The sequence below is a fragment of the Phyllostomus hastatus genome, unplaced genomic scaffold (assembly GCF_019186645.2).
Source record: "Phyllostomus hastatus isolate PE091 unplaced genomic scaffold, TTU_PhHast_1.1 phas_scaffold_1066, whole genome shotgun sequence".
Lineage (NCBI taxonomy): Eukaryota > Metazoa > Chordata > Mammalia > Chiroptera > Phyllostomidae > Phyllostomus > Phyllostomus hastatus.
In genome coordinates this window covers 25,167,078-25,188,157 of record NW_025334004.1, presented here as the reverse complement: position 1 = coordinate 25,188,157, position 21,080 = coordinate 25,167,078, and the positions used below count along the sequence as shown (strand labels likewise).

Genomic DNA, 21,080 nt, shown 5'->3' with positions numbered 1-21,080 from the left:
TCTCTCTTTTAGTCCTTACAGCATCTGCCTCAGGAACAGTCCGGTGCTCACTCACACTCAAGTTCAAAGCTCATTAACAGTGTGACGTGACACCCATGGTCAGGAACGGAGGTTGGGCACTGAGCCTGCCGTGTGGGGTGAGAGGCCTGGTGGCCAAGAGGGGGGACACTCTGAGGAAGGGGGTGACCATCCCAGACCCGCAGAGCCCCCTGGGGATGATGATGGGACAGGCTGGGCCACCCTGAAGAGCATCCTTGTCTCCTAGTTGAAGGACACCTGAGTGGTGGGGCCCTGGTGAGGTCTGCCTGGCTGAGGGGTCCGTGGCGGCTTCAGACCAAAGCATGACAGAGCAGTCTCTGTCCTTCCTCGGTGCTGAGCCCTGTTTTGGGATGGCACCTGCGGCAGCAGCCCCGGCGAGGGTGAGTGGGGGCTGGGGCCTGGCCGCACTCTGCGATGTGCCCAGCACCGCCTCTGGATGCTGGGGCAGCCGGTGCCTCACCAAGAGCCAGCCACCAAGTGGTCCCATCACCACGAACGTTACTGCGACAAAGAGGCCAAGTCAGAGCATGGTCTTTCCATGACCCCTCAAGGTGGGGGCGGGGGCAGGGAGGAGCCCTGGAGTCGGGGTCAGGGGCCTGACCCGCAGTCCTGCCGGGACAGTGACTCGCCCTGTGTGCTTGGACAGTAAGGTCCCCAGGTCTGAGCCTCAGTGCCCTCGCCTGTAAGATGAGAGGCTCTGCTGAGGCGCAAACACCCGCCCCTAGTTCTGCGGTTCGCGGCCACCCTCTCAGGCGAGGAGGAAACAGTGGCCGTTTGGACCAAGGAAGGCAGGGAAAGGATGTGTGATTGGAAGTCCATGGCCAGAGCCCCAAATCTATGCACACGCTCAGGACGCTTGCACATTTTAAAATGTTCAATTCCCGGATGCCCCTGCAGGGGGCAGCTGGCGTCAGAGACAGACTGAGTAGGTAGATGCATGGACAGATTTTATTGATGTTAATACAGTGACCAAATTGTGCCTGCAGTTTAGCAGGGCGTGAGAGTGAGCAGGACGTCTTCTTTCACAGTGTCTTTGCTGCAGAAGCTGTACCTGTGGGGAAAAATGAATCGTTTTTAAATGTTAGACATCCTTCCTTGGTGATTGGTGTTGGTACGCAAAGGAATTTGCTGCTGTGCCATTCACAAGCCATGGGGTCACAGCTTCAGCCGATGACTGGAAAACTGACTGCCTCTGGGGCTGCCAGTGTGACAGGTAGCTGGGCCCCAGGACAGGCCAGCTGCTGCTCAGAAGTGGCCCCGGTCTCTGGGCCCTCTGTCTGGCCGGACTGGGGGCCCCTTGAGGCAGCAATGGGACCGCTCATGCTCTCCCTTTCCCCAAGCACGTGCCGGCCCTTTGCAAACACTGGCGTACAGAAGGGCTGACTCTGGGCTCGGCTGCCCTGGGGGCCTCACTGCACAGTGTTGTAGCTACGATATACTGAGCTCCTCCTAGCTGCACACACTTACAGTAAGTGGTATCATTACAAGTCTTACATCACAGGAGAGGGAGCTGAGGCCTGAGGACTCCCAGTTAGCAAGCAAAAGAACCCAGAAGCAAACATCTGATGCCACAGTCCGCATGTTCTATGACCTTGCCTTCCAGGAGTGCCCTTGCCCCTGGATCCCCCCTCCCAGACTTCCAGCAGTGACACGGGATGGGCTACTGGAGTCTCCAGGCATTGGTCTCCATGTACAGAAGTGGGCATCGCTCTCAGAGATCCTGTGTCAGTAACACGACGTCTTATGACCATAAACGTAAAACAACTTTGAAGGAATGAAAACGACGCAGTCCTAAGTGGTTGTTATCACGGCTCTTCCAAGAACCACGGCGTCTCTCAGGCCTCACTCACCGTCTTTCAGCCCTGAGGCCTTTGTCTGGGTTCCTTACTCCTCTCTGGCCTTCCACACTTTGTCCTTTGCATTTCGTTTGTCTTTCCTGGAAGCTGCAACTGTCACCTTCAAGCCTTTCCCTGGTTCCCTGCACTTTGGGTCCTGTGACAGCAGGCTGGCCTCCCCCACCCTTCACACACTGAGCCCCTCGTCCCTGCTGGTGACCTTCTTGGTGGAAATCCCTCAGCCCAAGAGATGCCCAGTGCCCTGTCCCCCTCAGCAACTGACTGCCCTGGGTCCTCTGCTTTCTCCTCAGCCACTGTCTTTGTGACCCTCATGGCGAGTTTTTCCATCTGGCATTTCCCTTCCACGTGAACCACGAATCTGGTTTTTACATGGTGAATTCCTTGTGAGCAAACACCGTCTTTGTATCCCCAACTCTTGCCAGTTAGGCATACAATAGGTGCTTAATAAAGTCAGAGAGGAAGGATGGGAGGTGGATAAAGATGGGGAGAGCCACGTTTCTCTTAATACCACGTCATAGGAGGGAATTCTAGCCAACATGTTCCTTTGTAGGATGTGAAACCCCAGAGAAGTGGCCAAAATAATCTGAGGAGGGTCTAAGAAGAGGGCGGAACACAACTGGATTTTCTTTAGCCTCCTAAGGGTGATGACGGTGATCTTTAAAAGTGTTGCTTACTGGCTGTTTTCGTGACAGCAACACTATTTGAATAACTGGACTAATTCAGCTGTGTTACTCCCCAAACTATCGCCGTGAGGCTGAGAGGGCAGAGGGGCTGGCGCAGCAGGTGCTCGCGCTGCAGGCAGTCGAGCTGCAGGCGGTCCCTTGCAGCTACAGCTGGGTACCGATGCGGCCGTGGGCAGCCCTGTGCAGGCTGGGGCTGAGGAGGGGATCGTGACCTCTGCACCCCCGCAGGCGGTGCTGAGAACACTCGATACCGTGCACCCAGCGGAGCTGTTCTGTGCTCCCTTTCAGCTACTCGTTGGCTGGGGGAAAGGCCCCAGAGGGGCGGATTCCCTTGGCCTTTTGGCAGACCCATCACCTGACCCTCTGGGATGAGTTTCCCTTACAAACAGGAATCGCTGCGCACGCCCTCGGGCACGGCCCGCCTGATACGTACACTGTCTTGTCGTCTCCCTTCTGCACTGTGACCTTGGAGGCGCCCACTTTGGGGAACGTTGGGTTTATCACGTGGTTACTCCAGAGGAGCTTGACTTTCTCGATTGTTCCCACATCCAGCTCTGCATCAAACTCATTGGAATGGGTGGAGCCTGGCTTGATAACCCCCCTGGAAACAGAAATAGGAACATTTTCAGTCATAGAAACAACTTCCAAGGACTGTATAAGGCCATGCCACTCTTTGCTACTCTGAATTAGTGAGATTACTTTTCCAAAGTAATCCCCAAATAAAGAAAGGATGGAGAAACGGATGGAGAAAAGCCAGAAATCAAACTTTAATAAATATTCTTTAAATATTGGTTACTCACAGGTTAATTTCTCTTTAAAACTTTCTTATAGAAAATTATATAGTTCCTTCATATTATTTTTTCGGAAAGAATTATTTGTATAATAACACATTATTCACGTGGTTTAACATAACAAGCACATGTTACTATGCAAATTATAAAATGATATCTAGGTAATAATTAGATTTATTTTTTTTAAATATGATCTATTAGCCCTGGCTGGTGTAGCTCAGTGGATTGAGCGAGGGCTGCGAACCAAAGTGTCGCAGGTTCGATTCCCAGTCAGGGTACATGCTTGGGTTGCAGGCCATGACCCCCAGCAACCGCACATTGATGTTCCTCTCTCTCTCTCCCTCCCTTCCCTCTCTAAAAAAATAAATAAATAAAATCTTTTAAAAAATATGATATATTAAGTGAGAAAGAATGAAACACCTGGATTTATCATAGAGAAAAGAAAAGTGGTTAGCAGAAGTCTGAAGTTACTTCAGCACATGAAGGGAAGAATTTAAAATCCACCCACAGATAAAGAAATAATGAGCCTTTAAATGCAAGGATGGAAGGCCGTGTATATCATCAAATGAGAGGTGGCGCTAAAATAGGACATTTACCTGAAGATGTTAAACTGGTGAGTGTTTCCCTTACTTCCATACAGAGAAACTTTGACCTGACCGGTGACCATTTTCCCAGACATCGTGACGGACACGCCGTATCTCCAGCCTGCACAGGAGAGGGAAAAGAGCTTGGTTGTTCACTCATGCACCAACACTTGGCCACATCTGAGGTTCCGGTCTCTGCCCCTTACAGTGAGGCTCCCAAGTGTGGGACAGTCTGCAGGTCAGCCCACAGCCCCGACCAGACCCCGGGGGAACTGCGCACGGGGCAGCGCCTTCCTCCCGACCTGCGCTGCCCAGCAAAGGGGCCACTCGCCGTGTGTGGCTGCTCACATTTACATCCAAATTAGGTGAATGGAATTAAAAATTTAGTCCAGCAGTTTCACTAGCCACATTTCGAGGGCTCACTGGCCACACGGGGTTCATGACGACTGTGTTGGACAGCACAGACGTGTCTAGCATTGCAGAGAGTTCTTCGGGAGAGTTCTGCTCTGGACAGATTGTACCATGGCTTAAGGTGGAAAGAGAAAGAACGGGGCATCCCCTCACTTGGGACTCGAGCTCAGGAATGTGGCCCTGTGACCCCCTGAGGGCACGTTCTGTGTCTAATCTCTGCACCCCCAGGCCCTGGGCAGGGTCCCCCACAGAGTGGGGCTCAGTGGCCCCCCAGATTTATACCTGGAGTGCTGTCTCAGTGCCCACACACACATACACATAAAATCTATGTACATATGATCACACAGTAACATGCACATACATACATATATACTCATATGAACACACATCACACATGCTTTGTATAAACACACATGTGTAAAAACACACGCGTCCTTTGCTTAATTCCCACTCGTCCTTCACGTCCTCAGAGAAGTTGTCCCTGTGCCTCCCTCTGGCGGGGCCAGGCCCTCTGTCCCACGGGCCACAGCAGCCACCGGCCAGGCCCGACACACGGACAGCTGCCGGCTCAGTTTCTGTCTCCTCTGCTGCGTTGCACGGTCCGTGCACAGCACGCCTTGCTCCCCGAACCCCCAATGTCCAGCATCGCCTGTGGCCCAAAATAAATGTGGCTGGGGAATGAGTATGTAGTTTCCGAATGTTTAATTTGTCGTTAGAATGTAGGCAAGCACTTCATGCATCACCACATCTGTGGAAGGATTGATTAACCAATGTCTTTACAAAAATGTATATACTGATGAAATGCTCCATATTTTAATTGTGGAGGTAATCACGGGATTATTCACCTGTCAAAACTCATGGAACTGTCCACTAAAAAGGGTGAATTTTGCTGTACAAAAATTATACCTCAATAAACCTGGCTTGACTACCTAAGACATTATTATATTCATATATTTATACTATACAGTCTCTTTCTTACAGTGAAACATCTCAGGGAACCATCAAGGGCAGGGTGGCACCAGGTGACCCAAATATGCCCTGTTTTTACCCTATGACCCCGTCCATCTAGCAGATTCTTGAGAGAAATCACGTCTTCTTGATTCCTGCCCACCCTCCACCAGAGGGGCAGCCCCTGAGCACCAGGCGTGTGTGGATTGGGGGTCCTGAGGGGGTCAGGGAGATTGGAGTTGAGCTTCCTAAGGGGCCCAGCCCAGCAAAGAACTGGTACCAAATAAATGTTTGTGAATGAACAGAAGAACAGGTGCATGTGATACAATCTCCAGGGTAAAGGGGGTCAAACGCATGGTGATGGAAGAAGATTGGACTCTGGGCGGTATGAACGCAATGCAGCGTACAGATCATGTGTCATAACATTACACAGTCGTGCACTTGAAACCTTTATAATCTTACCAACCAATGCCACCCCAATAAATTTAATTTTTAAAAAATGAAAAGAAAATAGAAAGGGGACCATGAACTATGGAGCAGTGAAAATTCAGGGTAGCTGGCCACAGAGACAGCCAAACTGCCGTTATCCCATTAGCTATACTATTTGCTTCTACTTGTTTCGTGCCACAGAAATACAAGGGAAGAAATGCAGACTCTTTCTAAATCTGCTGTTGAGCCTCAAATGGGACAGTTTGGGGGTGTGTGTGTATCCTTTTCCTAAGATGATAAAATCGTGTCCACAAATATTTCAGGTCAGAGACAAGCCCTTCATTTCCAAGAAAAGAAACTTTCTTTGCCTGGGAGGGAAAGTCTAAGTGCGACTTACGGGCAAAATTGCTGGAGTCGCCTGTGTTCAGAAAGAACTTCTGCTGCGCCTCACTCGTCTTGCCGGCAAACCGGTCAGCGTAGTGGCCCATCTGCGGGCACCCTTCGTCCGGACAGGGGAAGCACTTGTTCTGGTGAGAAAGAGACAGATCAGGCTGCAAGGAGCCAATCTGTCTTTTTAAGATCCATGCAACGGGGGAGCCATTCTCCTACAGCCTGAGCTTCTGCGTTGGTAACCGGAAGGGGAGCAGATGTCGTCTAAATGACCTTCCCGAGCCTGATGCACGTCACATCAGAATTGCTCGGGGAGCTTTAGAAAGCCTGAATGACCATATTGAGAAAACACTGGGCCCCAGATTAGATCAATTACACCTTGTATCAAGTGATGTGTTGGTGAATGGTTAACAACCAACTCTGGGACAAAAAAAAGTCCCTGATTGTAGCGTTTGCCCATTTTCACGGTGTTAACACTCCAACTGTGGCCATTTTTCAGACATGCTGTCCCTGAACGTGGAGCTGGGAAGAGATCGCTCCCACTGGCTCTCACAGCCAGAACGGGCAGGCTCCAGACTGCCATTCCCTCCACCTCTCCCCGCTTGTTGCCGGCTGCACGGGCACGAAGTCCAGCCTGGCGTGTGAAGCCCAGCATCCGCCTTCCCTCCTCGCTGGTGTCCGAATTCGTCTCTCATACATTCTCCTGTTCTTGCTCTGCCCTGGCCACACACGTGCACTCCTTCTCTTCCTTCGAAACCCAATGATTTTACCAGCCAGACTCAAACGTTGCCTCCTGCAGGAAGCCTTTCTAGATTGTTGCATTGACTGCCCTTTTCTCTGCTTTTCCAGAGTCTTCCTCATCCACATGACTCATCTAGAATTCTAGCCACTGCCTACCTAAAGTTTGGTTTCCCTCCACTCCACAGGGCCATGAAAGTCTGAGGGGCAGTCTACAACAAGGAGGGGGTGGGCAGATAAAGGCGAGCAGATACTGCAAATTCCAAACACAGCTGGACGGCAGTGCCACAGTGGGGCTTAGGGTGTGGGGGGGGGGACAATAACTTACAGACTCGAAGCTCTTGTAGGTGGTGCAGGGGTATGCGGTGAACCCGTCAGGATGGAGGATGCTGTCTGAGTAATACTTGTAGCTTCTCAGGTGATTGCAAGCCACAAAGTCCCTGGTTCCTGGGGAAACAAATGAAGAAGTTGAAACAGGTGGTCAGGGAGCCATGACAACTTCTTGCCTCTTCAAGTGGCATAGATGCAAAGTGGATGGGTGATAACCACCTCGAAGTACATTTTCAGAGATTTAAGGTAAGTGCAAAATCCAGTCACATTAGTGCAGTTAACATGCAGTGCGGGCAACGTTCTGAGAGCATGACGTCTGCTGTCCGTGTTATCCATCACGAAGTACTCACCAAAGTACCTTCAACGCCTTCCCTGATAACAGAAAGATCTAGATTACAGACTCAGATGCCAGATTACAGCTGGTGAATGGCAAAGCTGGGAAGTAAAGCCGATCCATCCGGTTTGTGAATCCACGCCTCCACCGTCCTGTGCTCCAGGCACCAACCTGGAGGTCCTTGCAGACACAACCAGATCTGACACTGACCTCCCAGACATGATGAAACCGGGGTGACAGCACTTTCATGCAAATAAAAAGGAGGGTTGAGCAGTCTGGTGGCCCTATGTGAGTATCACACTCATTGCATCTGACTCCTCATCACCGTCCTTGGCTTTCAGAGCTCCTGCCAAGTGACACACTCAGACCCTCCAGGCCTGGGCTGAGCGTGCTCGGCCATTCCTGATGGAGAGTTTAGGCCACCCTATCCATGCACACCCGCATAAGGCCATAAAAGACAATCCTACAAGTCTTATCCTTAACATTTGCTTCAGTCGCATCCACACCTACCAAGCCATTTTGATTGAATTCAATAAATATCTTCACTCAGCAGATTTGGTCAGATCACTAAGGGTGTTGACCTGTGTGGTGGCAAATGATGAGTCTGAGTGGAGAAATTCACCTGTCCATTGTACTCGCAACATTATTCAGCACAGAGTCAGGGCTGCGTCCGAAGGACGCCCTTTATCCCCGGTGCACTTGATCAAGGATAAAGACTAACCACCTTGAAGAGCACAGCCTTAGCTCTAACCTCCCTTAAGTGTGATTGTTCTCATTCTGGCCCCAGCACTGAGGAGTGGTGACTCTCTTGGTGCTGATGCTTTGCTGTGGAAATGACGGGAATGTTCTTATTTTGGCTACTGAAATGAAGCCAGTTGCATGAGTTGAAGCGTATCACTGACTCCCACCCGAGAAACTGGCAGACACGTCCTCTTAGATAAGTTAGGATGTTCGCTTTTATGGTTTTTCCGTACTTTGCTATGCGTATCTACCCATTTACTGTTGGAGTCACAGCTTTGAGCCACGGCTTGGTAATTCTTTGCCTCTTGCACACTCAACAACACCACCACAACATTGTGAGAAAGTACACAATTGGGAGAGCTCAGATATGGCAAATGATATACGGCTACAGCTTTCAGAAATAGGTCTGGGAGGGGGGATTGCATATTTTTAAAGAGCAGGTAGTTTTTATTCTTTAAGGGTTGTTTCAGGGAAGACGCTGCTCACCCTGGGAAGCGACGCCCCACCCCGCTCTGGCTTTACCTGACCAGATGCCGTCCAGGTCCACGATCTGAGACAAGGCGTTCTTCTTGCACCCCGGCATCTCTTCTCCTCCGTTGGGGAAGAAGTCAAGGTGACCCATCTGCTGGCTCGATCCAAAACCTGAAATGTTTGGAACGGCCGTGAGCATTTGATTGTGCTCAGCACCCCTGAGGCAAAACCCCACCACACGTGCTCAGGGCGGGGGCATCACTGGCCTCACCCAGGGAGGGGATCAGAGGAGCCGCGTCTGTGTGAATCACATCCACAAAGGTGGCGTCGGAGGGGTCCAGTCGAACCTCTTCAGAAGTACCCTGGAAACTCGCTTCTACGGGATCCAACCCTAGGAAGAGATGGGCAGTGCTGCGAACGGTAGGCCTGGCTGAGGGCACCCTCGGGACCAAGGTGCACAGCTGTTCGGGCTGCGCTCTAACTGAAGGGCTGCCAGGACCTGGGGTGTCAGTGCCAGGGCCCTGCGTAGTACTGAGCACGGGAACGCAGAGTCTCAGTGTTGCTTGTTACGGGAGGGTTCGAGTGGCACGGCAGGGAAGGGCAGAGGAACAAAGACATTTAGATTGTTTTGGGAGCAAGGATTTTTTCTACATCAGATGCTCCCATTTATTTATGCATCTTTCTTCCTCAACATTCTTTTCACTTCCCAAATTTGAAGAAGAAAGGGACAAAGCAGTTTGGTATCATAGTAAGAACAAGATTCCGAGACTGGGCTGCCTGCCTCCAGACCCCTACTTAGCTACTTCCTGGGCGAGTTGCATGACCTTGGGTGAATCACTTGATCTTCACTGTGCCTCTGTTTTCCCGTCTATGAAATGGGGTTAATAATGGCATCTATTTTATATGGCTGTTAGACGATTAAGTGAGTTAATATATGTAGCATTTAGCATAGTGCCTGGAACAATTATTATCATTTTCTCCTGACTACATTTTCTTCTTGGAGGGGCTCCTGGATTTGTCAATGGTTTTTGGAAGGTTTGGTCAGAGCAACCAAAAGGTCATGAACATAACTGCACTGAATGTAAAAGGGGGAGTTCTTGTACAAGTAAGGACTTATTTGAGACGAATGACAACAAAACTGGGCTGGAATCTCAGATCCATCACCAATCAGTGATATGACCCTGGACAAGCTACTCAATTCCTTGAGCCTGTTTCTCTGGTTCTGAGGATTAAATGAGAAAATGTAAAGCACTTTGTATAGTATTTGGGATAATGAGGCTCTTAAACTATGCTTACTATAGCAATTATATTAGCATTATATTATACAGGTATATTTTGTGGCTATCGTTACAATGCCAAGGCCTTGCCTGGGCTAACAGGATGCTTCTGGCTGTGACCCTGGCTGGATTTCTTCTACTTTGCATTCTGCCCTTGACTTTAAAGCAGGGGAAAGAGGAATGACAATGGGCATCCTTCTTAATTGTGTTTGCTCACGTTCCTGCGAGCCTCACTGTGCATTTTCCTGGGTGCCCAGTCCTGCCGAGCACCGCACTGCCAGAAACCCTGCACCTGGAGAGGAGAGGTGGGGACAGAGGCAGAAGAAGCAAAGGGAAGCAGCGGGACGGAGCTGCCACCCCTCTGCCACACAGATGGGCTTCTTGGGGGCTTCCTGACCTGTGCTCTGCTGCCTCTTACCACCCCTGCCAAGGCCAAGGGGTCAGTCTCCTTCGGGCCAGGTCCGAGCCGGGCTGCAGTCTTGTGGCATGTTGCGGGGTTGCTCAGGACAAAACCTGGGGCCCAGCCCCTCGGGCCTTACCTGTAATCCTGCCCAGGCCTGGGGTCCTGCTCCCTGCCTCTCCAGCCACGTGGGCTCCCAGGCTGTGGCCGATGAGGTGAACTTGGGAAAGTGAGTAGTTGTAGTTTGTCTGGAGGGGGAAGATGGTAGTTTTAGGACGTTTCTGTGCTGTGGTTTTTGTGACGTGCGAGCCTGATACCGTGCCTCCACTGCTGAGACTTCCCGTGGCTCCCGCTGCCCCTAGGATCAAGCCCAAACTCACTACCAGGTCCTCAGAGCTTTCCTGACTCAACACGTGTTTTTCTAGACTCTTCTCTAGCCAACCCTCTGTGGACCCTTCAGGCCCTTAAATATGTCAAATTCTTTGACCTCCGGGCCTGGTTTGGACCTCTCTTCCGGTGGTTGCTCATCTCACCGACCACTTGCCCAGCTCACATCAACACAGCTCACACCAGCCCCACCCCCCACCCCATCTGGATCAGCCCCACCCGCCCCCGTGCCTCCATAAAGCCCTGTGCTCTCCCCTTCAGAATCCTGACCACGCCCTATGGTCAAGTCGTCACTGTAAGCTCCTCCAAGTCCTGGGACCGCATCCATCCCCTTTACCACCTAGCACAGCTTCTGACACTGCACCCCCCGAATACTGGGCGAACAAACAAATAACACAGAGTTAGGAGATGTTCGCTCTTATTGGGCTCACGGCTGTTCACCCAGATCTGCTCGTCACCGGTCTGCAGTGCCTGCAGTGTGAACACCCTGGGTGTGGGTTCTGCAGGGCTGCAGGCGCAGTTAGAGCCGATGGGTTCTTTATAGACCCCCGAAACCTAAGGCAGGGTTGCCTGGGGCCTTTACCTGGTAGAGGAAAGAGTCACTAGAGATTAGTGACTTAACTGAAAGAATGAAAGGCTTAAAGAATTAGTGAAAAAGGAAGACCAGGGCAGGAGGGAACAGCTGACTTGATTGTTCCAGAAGAGATTCCCCAAGATCCATGGGACCCACTGCCCAGCCCACAGAGCCCGCACAGGCCCAGTGTGCGCCCGCCCTTTGCTCTGCTGGCTCTCCCTGGAGATGCTGTGTTCCCCCCAAACAGAGTCTGCCCGGTATAGTGGGGACCCCCGGGACTAGATGCTTGGGGACCCAAAGACAACTCTTATATTCACCTGCTCTATGATTTTTGGGGGGCAAGACAGTTAAGCTTTCTGGGCTTCAGTTTTCTTCCCTATCAGTTGAAGGTGATACTAAAAGTCTCCACCTTCTAAGTGTTAGCGCTTATTGTTTACTTCCACAGGTGTGAAATTCGGAGTTTTAGAAGTGAGACCGTAGGAGAAATATCAGTGTTTTCTAGCTTTTCTTTAAATATATAATCCAGAGGCATCTTACCCACCCGAGACCCAGAGGGCCCCCGCCCACCCATCAGCAGCCCGGCCACCCGGCGGTCCACTCACCGAGAGCATGCTGATCATCTGAGCCACCTGGGCGCCCACCACACGCACGTTGCTGGCGGCCTGCGTGTAGGTGGTCTGGGAGCCTTTCTTCCAGTCCACGCAGATGCAGTTCACTTCCTCCACCTTGAACATGTTCTGGTGTTGGAAAGACACCAGGCGTTATCATTGGGGCACACAAAACCACACCCAGCGGGGGCTCAGCAGTGGTCGCTGATGGTTACTCCTGGCCGCGCTCCTGTCCCGTCCTTGCTGGGGTGCTGAGAGCCACTGGACTTTAGGGACTCCTGCTGTCAGTTAGGGGTCACCCCTCAGGGTGACTGCAGACTCCCTCTCTGGCTTGTACTCGAACAGCTGGCCACCGTCTGGTTTTCTGTGGCCGAATTCAATAAGATTGATTAGGTGGGGGATACAATCGCATCCTTAGAGGAGCCCCGTTTTGAAAAGGAAAAGCCTCAAGTTCAATCTCTGAGCACCAGTGTCTAAACGACTTCGTGGATTTGACCGCCAGGGGTCCTTTCGGCCCCTGAGCAACGCTGCTGCCAGTTACCGGGCTTGCTCTCAGCCCGCCTGCTGGGCAGTGACGAAGGTTGAAGGTGGAGGGAAGCATTCCTGTTTTCAGAGTCAGCAAAGCATCCAGTGTTGTGGAGAAAACACGCACTGCGGGTATTTGAAGAATAGGACTGCACTGGCTTAAAAGAGATTGAAGAACTCTGCAAGGAAAACTTCTTCCTGAGCGTTAAAGGGACTGGTATATCCTTACAAGCCCCTCCAGGTGTGTCTGCACGGCCAGCCTGAATTTGAAATGGTACTACAGATGGAAAATCCGCTCATCTTTCCACCTGTACCCTGACGTGTGTGACCACACGCACAAAGGTTCCAAGAGGCAGTGCCTCAGGACTGTTACATTTAAAACAACCATGAGGACTCTCTTACAACCTGGAAAATGCGGGCACAAATGATATCTTACAGTTGATACCTTAAAGTGCTTATTACTAGTGAGACAGAGAGGTACCAAGAACTACACGCTGGTAAACCAAGACCCAGTGCAGAACGACTTTAATTTTCCGGGTTTGTAACTTTTCCTGTTGCCATTATAGGTCAGAGTTATTAATGCATGTGCGGGGGCGAATTCTTAGTTGTCAAAACAAAAATAGAATAAGCCAGTGTGCACATGAAAAGAAAGAATAATGGTGTATTCCGTGTGTATTTGTCTACCTCTGCAGACTCCTGCACACATGCCTTGTTGGCATGTACATGCGTGTGCAGGTGTATGGGTCCCTCTGTTGTCTGTTCTTCTGACCAACAGGTGCGGTGTTACCTACAGTTTTGTCACTTTCTGTGCTGCCTTGTAAGTCGCCCGGTCACTCTCAGCTCTCCATGCTCACGTCAGTGGTCATAGCCACACACCTCTGACTCTCAGGGATGAGGGAAATATTGGAACAAAAAGAACCCAATTCCCCCCTTTCAGGAATCCCAAGCACCCTCACTGAAAATGGGAGCAGACAATATTTAACCTTGATTCAACCAGCGTGAGGAGGTTTTTTTCACACAGCAAACGTTACCTATTCAGGCTATAGATGCAGTCCAGGAACATGGAAAGGAATTTTTACTTTCTTAAAAGAGAAGCATTTAATTGCATTTTGAGCTCATTTACTGTGACTGCTTAGAGGGAGGCAGGGACATTACAGGACACAGTGGGAGCAGCGACAGTCCCCCAGCAGGCCACGGGGACCAGGGCAGCCCCTACCTTGCACATGCCCAGCAGCCAGTTCTCATCGCCTTTGTCTATGAAGCCGTGGATGATGAAACGCGTCTTCCGGTCTGTTTGAAAATTTGATGCCTCCACCGTTGATGGATCAGAGAGAAGGAGATTCTGCGACAAGGGCAGAGGGGTTACATATTTTCACAGTCCAGCCACTCAGAGATGTCCCATCACCTCTCTCTTTTATTTTTCTTAGTTGTTCCAATGCAACGAAAGCCACCTCTTCCAAGAAGCTTGCCCTGACCTCCCTTTTCCTCCCTTTTTTCATGTTAGGGGTCACTGCTTTCACTGAGTCGGGGTCGTGGCTCAAGGTCTCACCTTTCCTAGGGTCCTTTGGAAAGCCCCTCGCCCCAAACCAGAATCCCATAACCAGCTAGAGGTCCTGGCAAATATGAGCCATTCATTCACTGAAGCCACCTTTTTCACTGAAGGCCTCCTCTGTCCAGGCCTTGGGGTGCAGCTGGAGGAGTGGGGCGCACTGAGTATGAAGGGGGAGGTGGTACAGAGAAAAGCCCCTCCCCCAGTGCCAGGGGTGCTAAAATGACACAGGGCGCACCTGAAAGGTGTTTGGGTTCTCGTTGGTGTAGAGCAGGAAGCGGGTGCCAATCTTCTCGGGGCTCCAGGGCAGGACTTTCAGGGGCCTGATGACAGTGCCCCCCCAGGGCTCAGAGTCCGAAAAGCAGCCGAGCTTACCATAGCAAATTTCTTTTCCTGCAGAGAAAGGATGACTTGCTCAAGGATTAACGCTCAGATGTGAGAAGTCACTGCTGCTCAGGCCTGGTCACTCCCCCGCCTGGGGACAGTCTGCAGACTGTGAGGACACCCACCTCTGCCCCACCCATGCTTTCTTTTCCCCAGTGCCCATCTTCGGGTCTGCAACCAGTCCCATGAGTCCTGTAGAGATACTACCATCTAAGCTTCAAAGGCCTGCATCCTGTTCCAGCTCTTCAGGTATATGGTTTTTGACCAATGTCAAAATGGGCATTGATAAGTCATTACGTTAACTCAGGCAGGTGTTTAATGCTTCACCTGGCAAAGTCTGGCCCAGGGTGCCCCGGGCACGAAGGCAGGATGCTGGGGAGAGGCTGGGAAGCAGGGCCCCCTCAAACTGTCCCCGCTCCCAGGCAGAGTGAGTGTCAGCCCCACCCTCCTCTTTCTGGTTGGGAACCAGTTGTCCCCAAGGTGCTGGCAGCCCTGCCACGTCTAAGGCTTTCTGTGGCAGCATTGAGAGCCTGGGTTCCCGTTCTTCCAGGGGCAGGCGTGCTCTCTCTCACCTTGGACAGCTCCCAGGAGGAAGAGCGTGATCGTCCAGATGCTCACCATCTACAACAGATTCAAGGGTTGTCAGTCTCACCAGGCGTTCCCAGAGCAAAGAGCAGACTAAGGGGAATTCAAGGCTCTGTGCCTGGCCTCTCCTCCCCCGCTGGCGGGAGACCGGCACTGGTGACCTACCTTGTTGGTTGCTCAGGGCTCACTCTCCCCCTTTGCACCCAGGGCCCAGGCTGCATTTTATACTCCAGCTTTATCATCTGCTTCAAGGAAACAGCAGCTGAAGATAAAACACACGGTGTGCACTGTATGTTTTAATCTGCACAAATACACAAAACAAGATTAATAATTCATCTTGCCACGAGCCTGGGAAGATGAAAGGATATTGATTCAAAGGAGGTAAAAAAGCCCCAAACTTGTCCCTTCGTATCTGTGCACATAGCTGGGAGCCAAGTGGGCCCCACTTTCCGATGTCCTATTTCATCACCAAGTTCCAGGAAGGTCGCAGCAGCAAACTGTGACAGTAGAAGGTAGTGTTTCCCACTTAGAATTGATGGAGCTGCCTCCATGTAGAGGAAAGTAAAGGGAAGTGTCTGATTAAGGAAAACCTCCACTCTCAGTCTCTGGCTGAGGCCCTGGCTCTGGCAGTCTAGTGCTATCCAAGGACATGAACTTTGGAAACAGATTCCACAGCCCCTCAGTAGCCTCTGACCACAATCCCCCGTTAACCGCCTGGCCCAGGTATCCACTGCTTGTAATGAACCAACTCAAAGCTTAATGGTTTAAAACGACAGCAAATATTCTATTACCCCACGATAATTTTGAATAGCTGGGTTCAGGAGCCTCTAAAAGCCTGTGCCGCCAGACAATGCCACATCTGGTGCGTTTCCCCAGGTCGCCTGAAGGTTGCACACCTGTCCCCTGAGACTCGGCCCCTGTGAGGCCGTTGTGAATTACCCACAGACATGCATCTGTGAGCAGCCCGTCCAGTTCACACAGCAGGCAGATAAGCCCTCAGTGGCTTACACTGTGGGTGCCCTACACCACCCCCAAGTTAAATAGACCTCACTGCCAAAATTTGCAGTTTTCGTCCTGGCTGGCGTAGCTCAGTGGATTGAGCATGGGCTGCAAACCAAAGTGTTGCAGGTTCAATTCCCAGTCAGGGCACATGCCTGGGTTGCAGGCCACGGCCCCCAGCAACCACACATTGATGTTTCTCTCTCTCTCTCTCTCTCTTCCCACGCCCCTCCCTTCCCTCTCTAAAAATAAATAAGTAAAATCTTTTTAAAAATTTGCAGTTTTCTAGAGCAGCCAAAACACTGCGGAACGGTTGGGAGGGCTCCCCTGTTAAGAAAACAGAAAGGACTTCCCCCAGAATAACAAAGAATAGTCACCAACAGTTAATAAGACATAGACTGTGTAGTCAAGCATTTTGTATTTATTACTTAAGTTATGTCCCACAACAACCCCATGAAGGAGGTGCCACTATTTTCCTCCCTTTGCATATGTGGAAGTTGAGGCACAGAGAGACAAATATATTGTCTCCAAAGCCACATAGATAATGAGTGATAAGGTGGCATTTGAATCAAGTCTGCAGAGTGAGAGCAGGAGCTGTAGCATACTCAGTTATTCTGGGCAAGTTACCAATAAGATTTGTTGAGTGTGAACCACACAGACGAAGAATATTATTTACACAGAATAAGTTGAAAGAGAAAATAAAGTTCTTGCTGAACTGCCAGACTCGAGCCATCTGACTGACCCAAGTGACGAACTAGCCGAGCGGGGAAGGCTGCCCAGGTGGTGCATGTGGGAAGGTGCCAGAGTGCAGCCCACAGACCGCTGACATCAAAGGCCTCAGCTTGTCCTCTGGCATTGCAGTGCTGGCCCGGGGGGGAGCCTCGTGACAGTCCGGCGGTAAGGAACTGGGGAAATGTGTCTCTGGGAGGTGGCAGGTGGCCCTGACAGCCTTGTGCGCCTCTCTCCTCCCTGTTTTCCAGTTTGTCCTCCACACACGGCCACAGTGGCCTCCGTCCAACACACCCAGCGCTTTCGCATGCGGGGCCTCCGTGCTGCACTCTTCCCACGGCCTGAAACTCTCTCCCCTGGGCCTGCGTCGGGCCAGCTCCTTCTTGTCACTCAACAACTAGCTTTAATGTCACGGCTTCAGTGAGGCCACCTCTGACCGCCCCTGAGACCTCTCCACTGCCGGCCTGCCCGCTCCACTCCAGGCCCTCAGCACCCAGCGCCTGGTTTGTTTTTTTAGCTCTCTTTCAACAAGTGATAATTACCTATCTTATGTGCCTGTTTGTTTGTCGTAATGCTTCTCCCACCTAGAATGCAATTCCATGAGGACAGAGACTGCCTCTGCTTTGGCCACCGTGGCATCTCAGCTGCTGGAACCGTGCCTGGCACAGACGTGGTTATGAATTAATGAAGGGATGAACGCACCATGGATGGAGTTCATGGGCATTTGACCCTCATTCTCAGTGAGTTTCAGGGTGGAGAAAGGCGGGAGGGCACCGTGTCGGTTTAGGAGAAACAATGATGCGTGGCCTGTCACAGTTTGCCCATGAGTAAGACCCCTGTGCATTTTTCCTTCTCAGCTCACTTCACTGCCAAGTTCATCTGTGGGCTCCGTGCCCACCTGGAGGGAAGTTCCCTACCTGGGGCATCAGAGGTAGAAACCACCTAAAAGTGACCAGAGCTGGTGTGTCTTCTATGGATGAACATTTGGTGTTTCAACATTTTACTATTAAAAACAATGCCTCGGTGAATATCCTTATACATGGGTCTCTTCCCACAGGCATGGCGTGTCTGTGGGATAAACCCCTGAAGCTGAGTTGCACAGACAAAAGCTCTGTGCCTTGGACATGTGTCTGTCTGAGGCTATTTCTCTCATCCTCATTCCCTGACACGACAGGGAAGTAGAGACCATTAGCCGTTTCAACACGTGAGTTTCTGGAGAAGTGTTATGGTTCTATTGGTTGTAAGCAACAGAAATCAATTCTGGCTAGTTAGCTCAATTTTTGAAAAGCAGAGATTTGTTGAAAGCATATTAGGGCATCTCATGGCATCCATGAAATTGTTGAACCACGAGACCCGGGGAAGCCCAAGAAATGGGACCATCCCAGAGACCTCAGTCGTCCTCAGATGCCTTCTGTCTCGGACCTGATTCTGCTGCGGGGACCCCTGGCCGTGTGCATCTCAGCTCAGAATCCTTCATTACCCAGTGACTGGCCTGGTTAGGTCAGGCGCTGTCCCTTTAATTAGTAGCAGTGGGGAGTGGCTCCTGTTGGGCAGGCTAGGCTGAGGGGACCCACCCCTCTGCCTCCAAACATGGAACCTAAGTTGCAGGCTGGGCGGCCACTGCAAGAAGTGTGTGGCTCTGCAGTAAAAAACAGCAATTCTAAGTTGGTTGGTTCTGCTAAATTCATAATAAAGTGCATAGTTGGTGGCTCAGTGCTGTTGGGGAAGGGATTTCTTTAGGAGTGTCATGTTTATCACACTTTGAAATAAGAGGTGATTTGCATGACTTATCAAGAGTGAATGATATTAAGAATATCATGCTAAATGAAAGAAGTCAGATGGCCAAAGTCAAGAACCATATGATTTCACTTATATGTGGGATATCAAACTGCTGCAAGCAATAAATGAACAAACAAGATAAACAAAAAGCCATAGACGCAGACAACAGAATGGCAGCTACCAGAAGGCAAGGGGGTGGCGGGGAGGCAGAAGAGGGTACGGGAGGTCAAACACATGGTGAGAGAAGGAGACCTGACTTTGGGTGGTGAGCACACAGTGCAACATGCAGATGATGTGTTATAGAATCATACACTTGTCATCTATGTCATTGTATTAACCAATGGCACCCCAATACATTTAATAAAATTTTTCTTTTTTAAATTTTTTAAAAGATTTTATTTATTTTTAGAGAAGGAAGGGAGAAAGGGAGAACGAGAGAGAGAGAGAGAGAGAGAGAGAGAGAAACATCAATGTGTGATTGCTGGGGGCCGTGGCCTGCAACCCAGGTACCTGACTTGGGAATCGAACCTGCGACACTTTGGCTCACAGCCCGCGCTCAATCCACTGAGCTACGCCAGCCAAGGCTAAATTTTTCTATTAATAAAAGAGTGAATAATGACTATGGAGACTGGATTTCCTGATCAGCAGATCTGATCAGGACTGTTTTGGTTTTTAAAGATTTTATTCATTTATTTTTAGAGAGGGGGGAAGGGAGGGAGAAAGAAGGAGAGAAACATCAATGTGTAATTGCCTCTTACTTGCCCCCTACCAGAGACCTGGCCTGCAATGCAGGCATGTGCCCTGACTGGGAATCAGGCAACTCTTTGGTTTGCAGGCCCATGCTCAATCCACTGAGCCACACCAGCAGGGGCTGTCGTGTTGTTTTAAGGTAAGAAGAAGCAACCCCCTATCCACTGGTGTTAGCTGGTTGACAAGAAACATCCTGTCATGGAGAAGGTCAGAAGCAAGTGAACGAAGAAGGTGCCCTCACTTCTGATGGGAGCAGTGAGGAAAAGGCATATCAGAGGGCCAGAGACTGGAGCCTGACCTACCCATCCCTGTGAAAACCCTTCTGACTCCTGAGCGGTTTCTTGCTCAGCCCCAGGCTTCCCCAGGAGGGAGAAGCAGGTTAGAGATGGTGATAGAGGGATTGTGAAAGTGGTCACAGTTCTTCACACTGCCCCCAAATACCCACACCCTTTGCAATGTGATCTTGCAGCTCCTTTCATCAACAATTGAAGTCTATTTCCCCATCCTTTGGGGTAGATGTGTGACCTGACTTGGTCATTAACTGTATTGGGAGTAACCACTTGGCCCAGCTCAAAGCCAGTTGACCCCCAAGTATGTGAGAGACCCAGCCAAGATTAACAGCACTGCCGAGTCTACGTGCCCTGACCACAGACGCATGAGTGAACCCGGCCAAGACCAGAAGCACCCAACTTACGCAGAGATTACTAACATATGCTTTCTGTTCAATGCCACTGAGTTTGCTGATGGTTTGTCATGCCACAGCAGCGAACGAATACAGAACAGCTCAGCCAGCCCTGGGATTCGGAAAGAGCAGCTGACACGGCACTCACTGCCGCCACTCTTGGGCACACCGCATCAGTTCGGGGTGTCTTCTTTCCTAACACCCGCATTTTGTGGATATGCACTGTACTTTGCTACACTGGCTCCTGTTAAATGCCCTGGGGGATATGACTGGACTAAGCCCCTAACAAGACTGGAGTCTGAACTGTATCTCCTTTAGGGCCTCCTGGACCAATGAATCCATTTCACTCCAGATGGAAAGATCTCTGGAGACCTCTGGTTAGTGAGGTTTTCAAAGAATAACAATTAAAATATGCTGAACGAACTTACATCTTGCTCAGCTTCAGGAACTTAAGGCAGGATTCGTTTTCACACAAACCCGTGGGTCTCTTTTGAAACTATGTTTTCACTTTCACCAGACAGCTCTCCTGTCTTCAAAATGTACAACTCCTTGAAGGTCACAAAGATAGAGATGAGGTCTCTAGCTATCATCCGCCCTATCTACACCTCCAGATGGAGCCGAATCACTGCTTTCCTCCAGCCCATCAGCTCTGTCTGTGTTTCCGCCTTCAATGTCAAGTTCAGAATGTTCAGATAGCTTGTCAGTTTTTAAAAAGATTTTATTTATTTATTTTTAGAGAGAGGGGCAGGGAAGGAGAAAAAGAGGAAGACAAACATCAATATGTGGCTGCCTCTCACATGTCCCCCACCAGTGACGTGGCCTGCAACCCAGGCATGTGCCTTGACTGGGAATCAAACCGGCGACCCTTTGCTTTGCAGGCTCACGCTCAACCCACTGGGCTACACCAGCCAGGGCAGATAGAGAAACATCTGATAAATTCTGGGGGGAGAGTAGGGTTGGTTCAAGCTGGGTTCTCAGAGTCCCTTAATTCCAAAGAAATGTTTGTTCTGAGAAAGCTGTTTTTTCCGAATCTCCCCCACAGCCTAGGCACTCGTCTGCATTCCACTGAACCAGGCACATGCAACGCGCAAACTCCTTAAGGAATTT

General features: G+C 50.6%; 1 protein-coding gene across 1 annotated transcript; it reads right to left on the bottom strand.

Annotated features, from left to right (window-relative positions):
- Positions 1-969: 969 nt before the first annotated feature.
- PNLIPRP1 (pancreatic lipase related protein 1) lies at positions 970-15,302 on the bottom strand. The gene is made up of 13 exons (XM_045854381.1): positions 15,200-15,302; positions 15,022-15,070; positions 14,304-14,458; positions 13,733-13,858; positions 11,986-12,120; positions 10,562-10,670; positions 9,017-9,136; positions 8,797-8,916; positions 7,198-7,316; positions 6,139-6,268; positions 3,966-4,074; positions 3,012-3,179; positions 970-1,090 (listed from the first exon to the last, which is right to left on the bottom strand). Exons 2-13 carry the CDS (start codon positions 15,068-15,070, stop codon positions 1,027-1,029), a joined length of 1,404 nt encoding a protein of 467 aa, XP_045710337.1. The 5' UTR covers positions 15,200-15,302; the 3' UTR covers positions 970-1,026.
- Positions 15,303-21,080: the final 5,778 nt, after the last annotated feature.

Excerpts from the sequence above, each read along its gene's own strand:
- PNLIPRP1 (XM_045854381.1), bottom strand. The coding sequence starts at position 15,070 with ATGGTGAGCATCTGGACGATCACGCTCTTCCTCCTGGGAGCTGTCCAA. Across the intron at positions 13,859-14,303 it reads AGAACCCAAACACCTTTCAG|AATCTCCTTCTCTCTGATCC; the intron begins GTGCGCCCTGTG and ends CCCTTGTCGCAG. Across the intron at positions 7,317-8,796 it reads CCTGGACGGCATCTGGTCAG|GAACCAGGGACTTTGTGGCT; the intron begins GTAAAGCCAGAG and ends TTGTTTCCCCAG.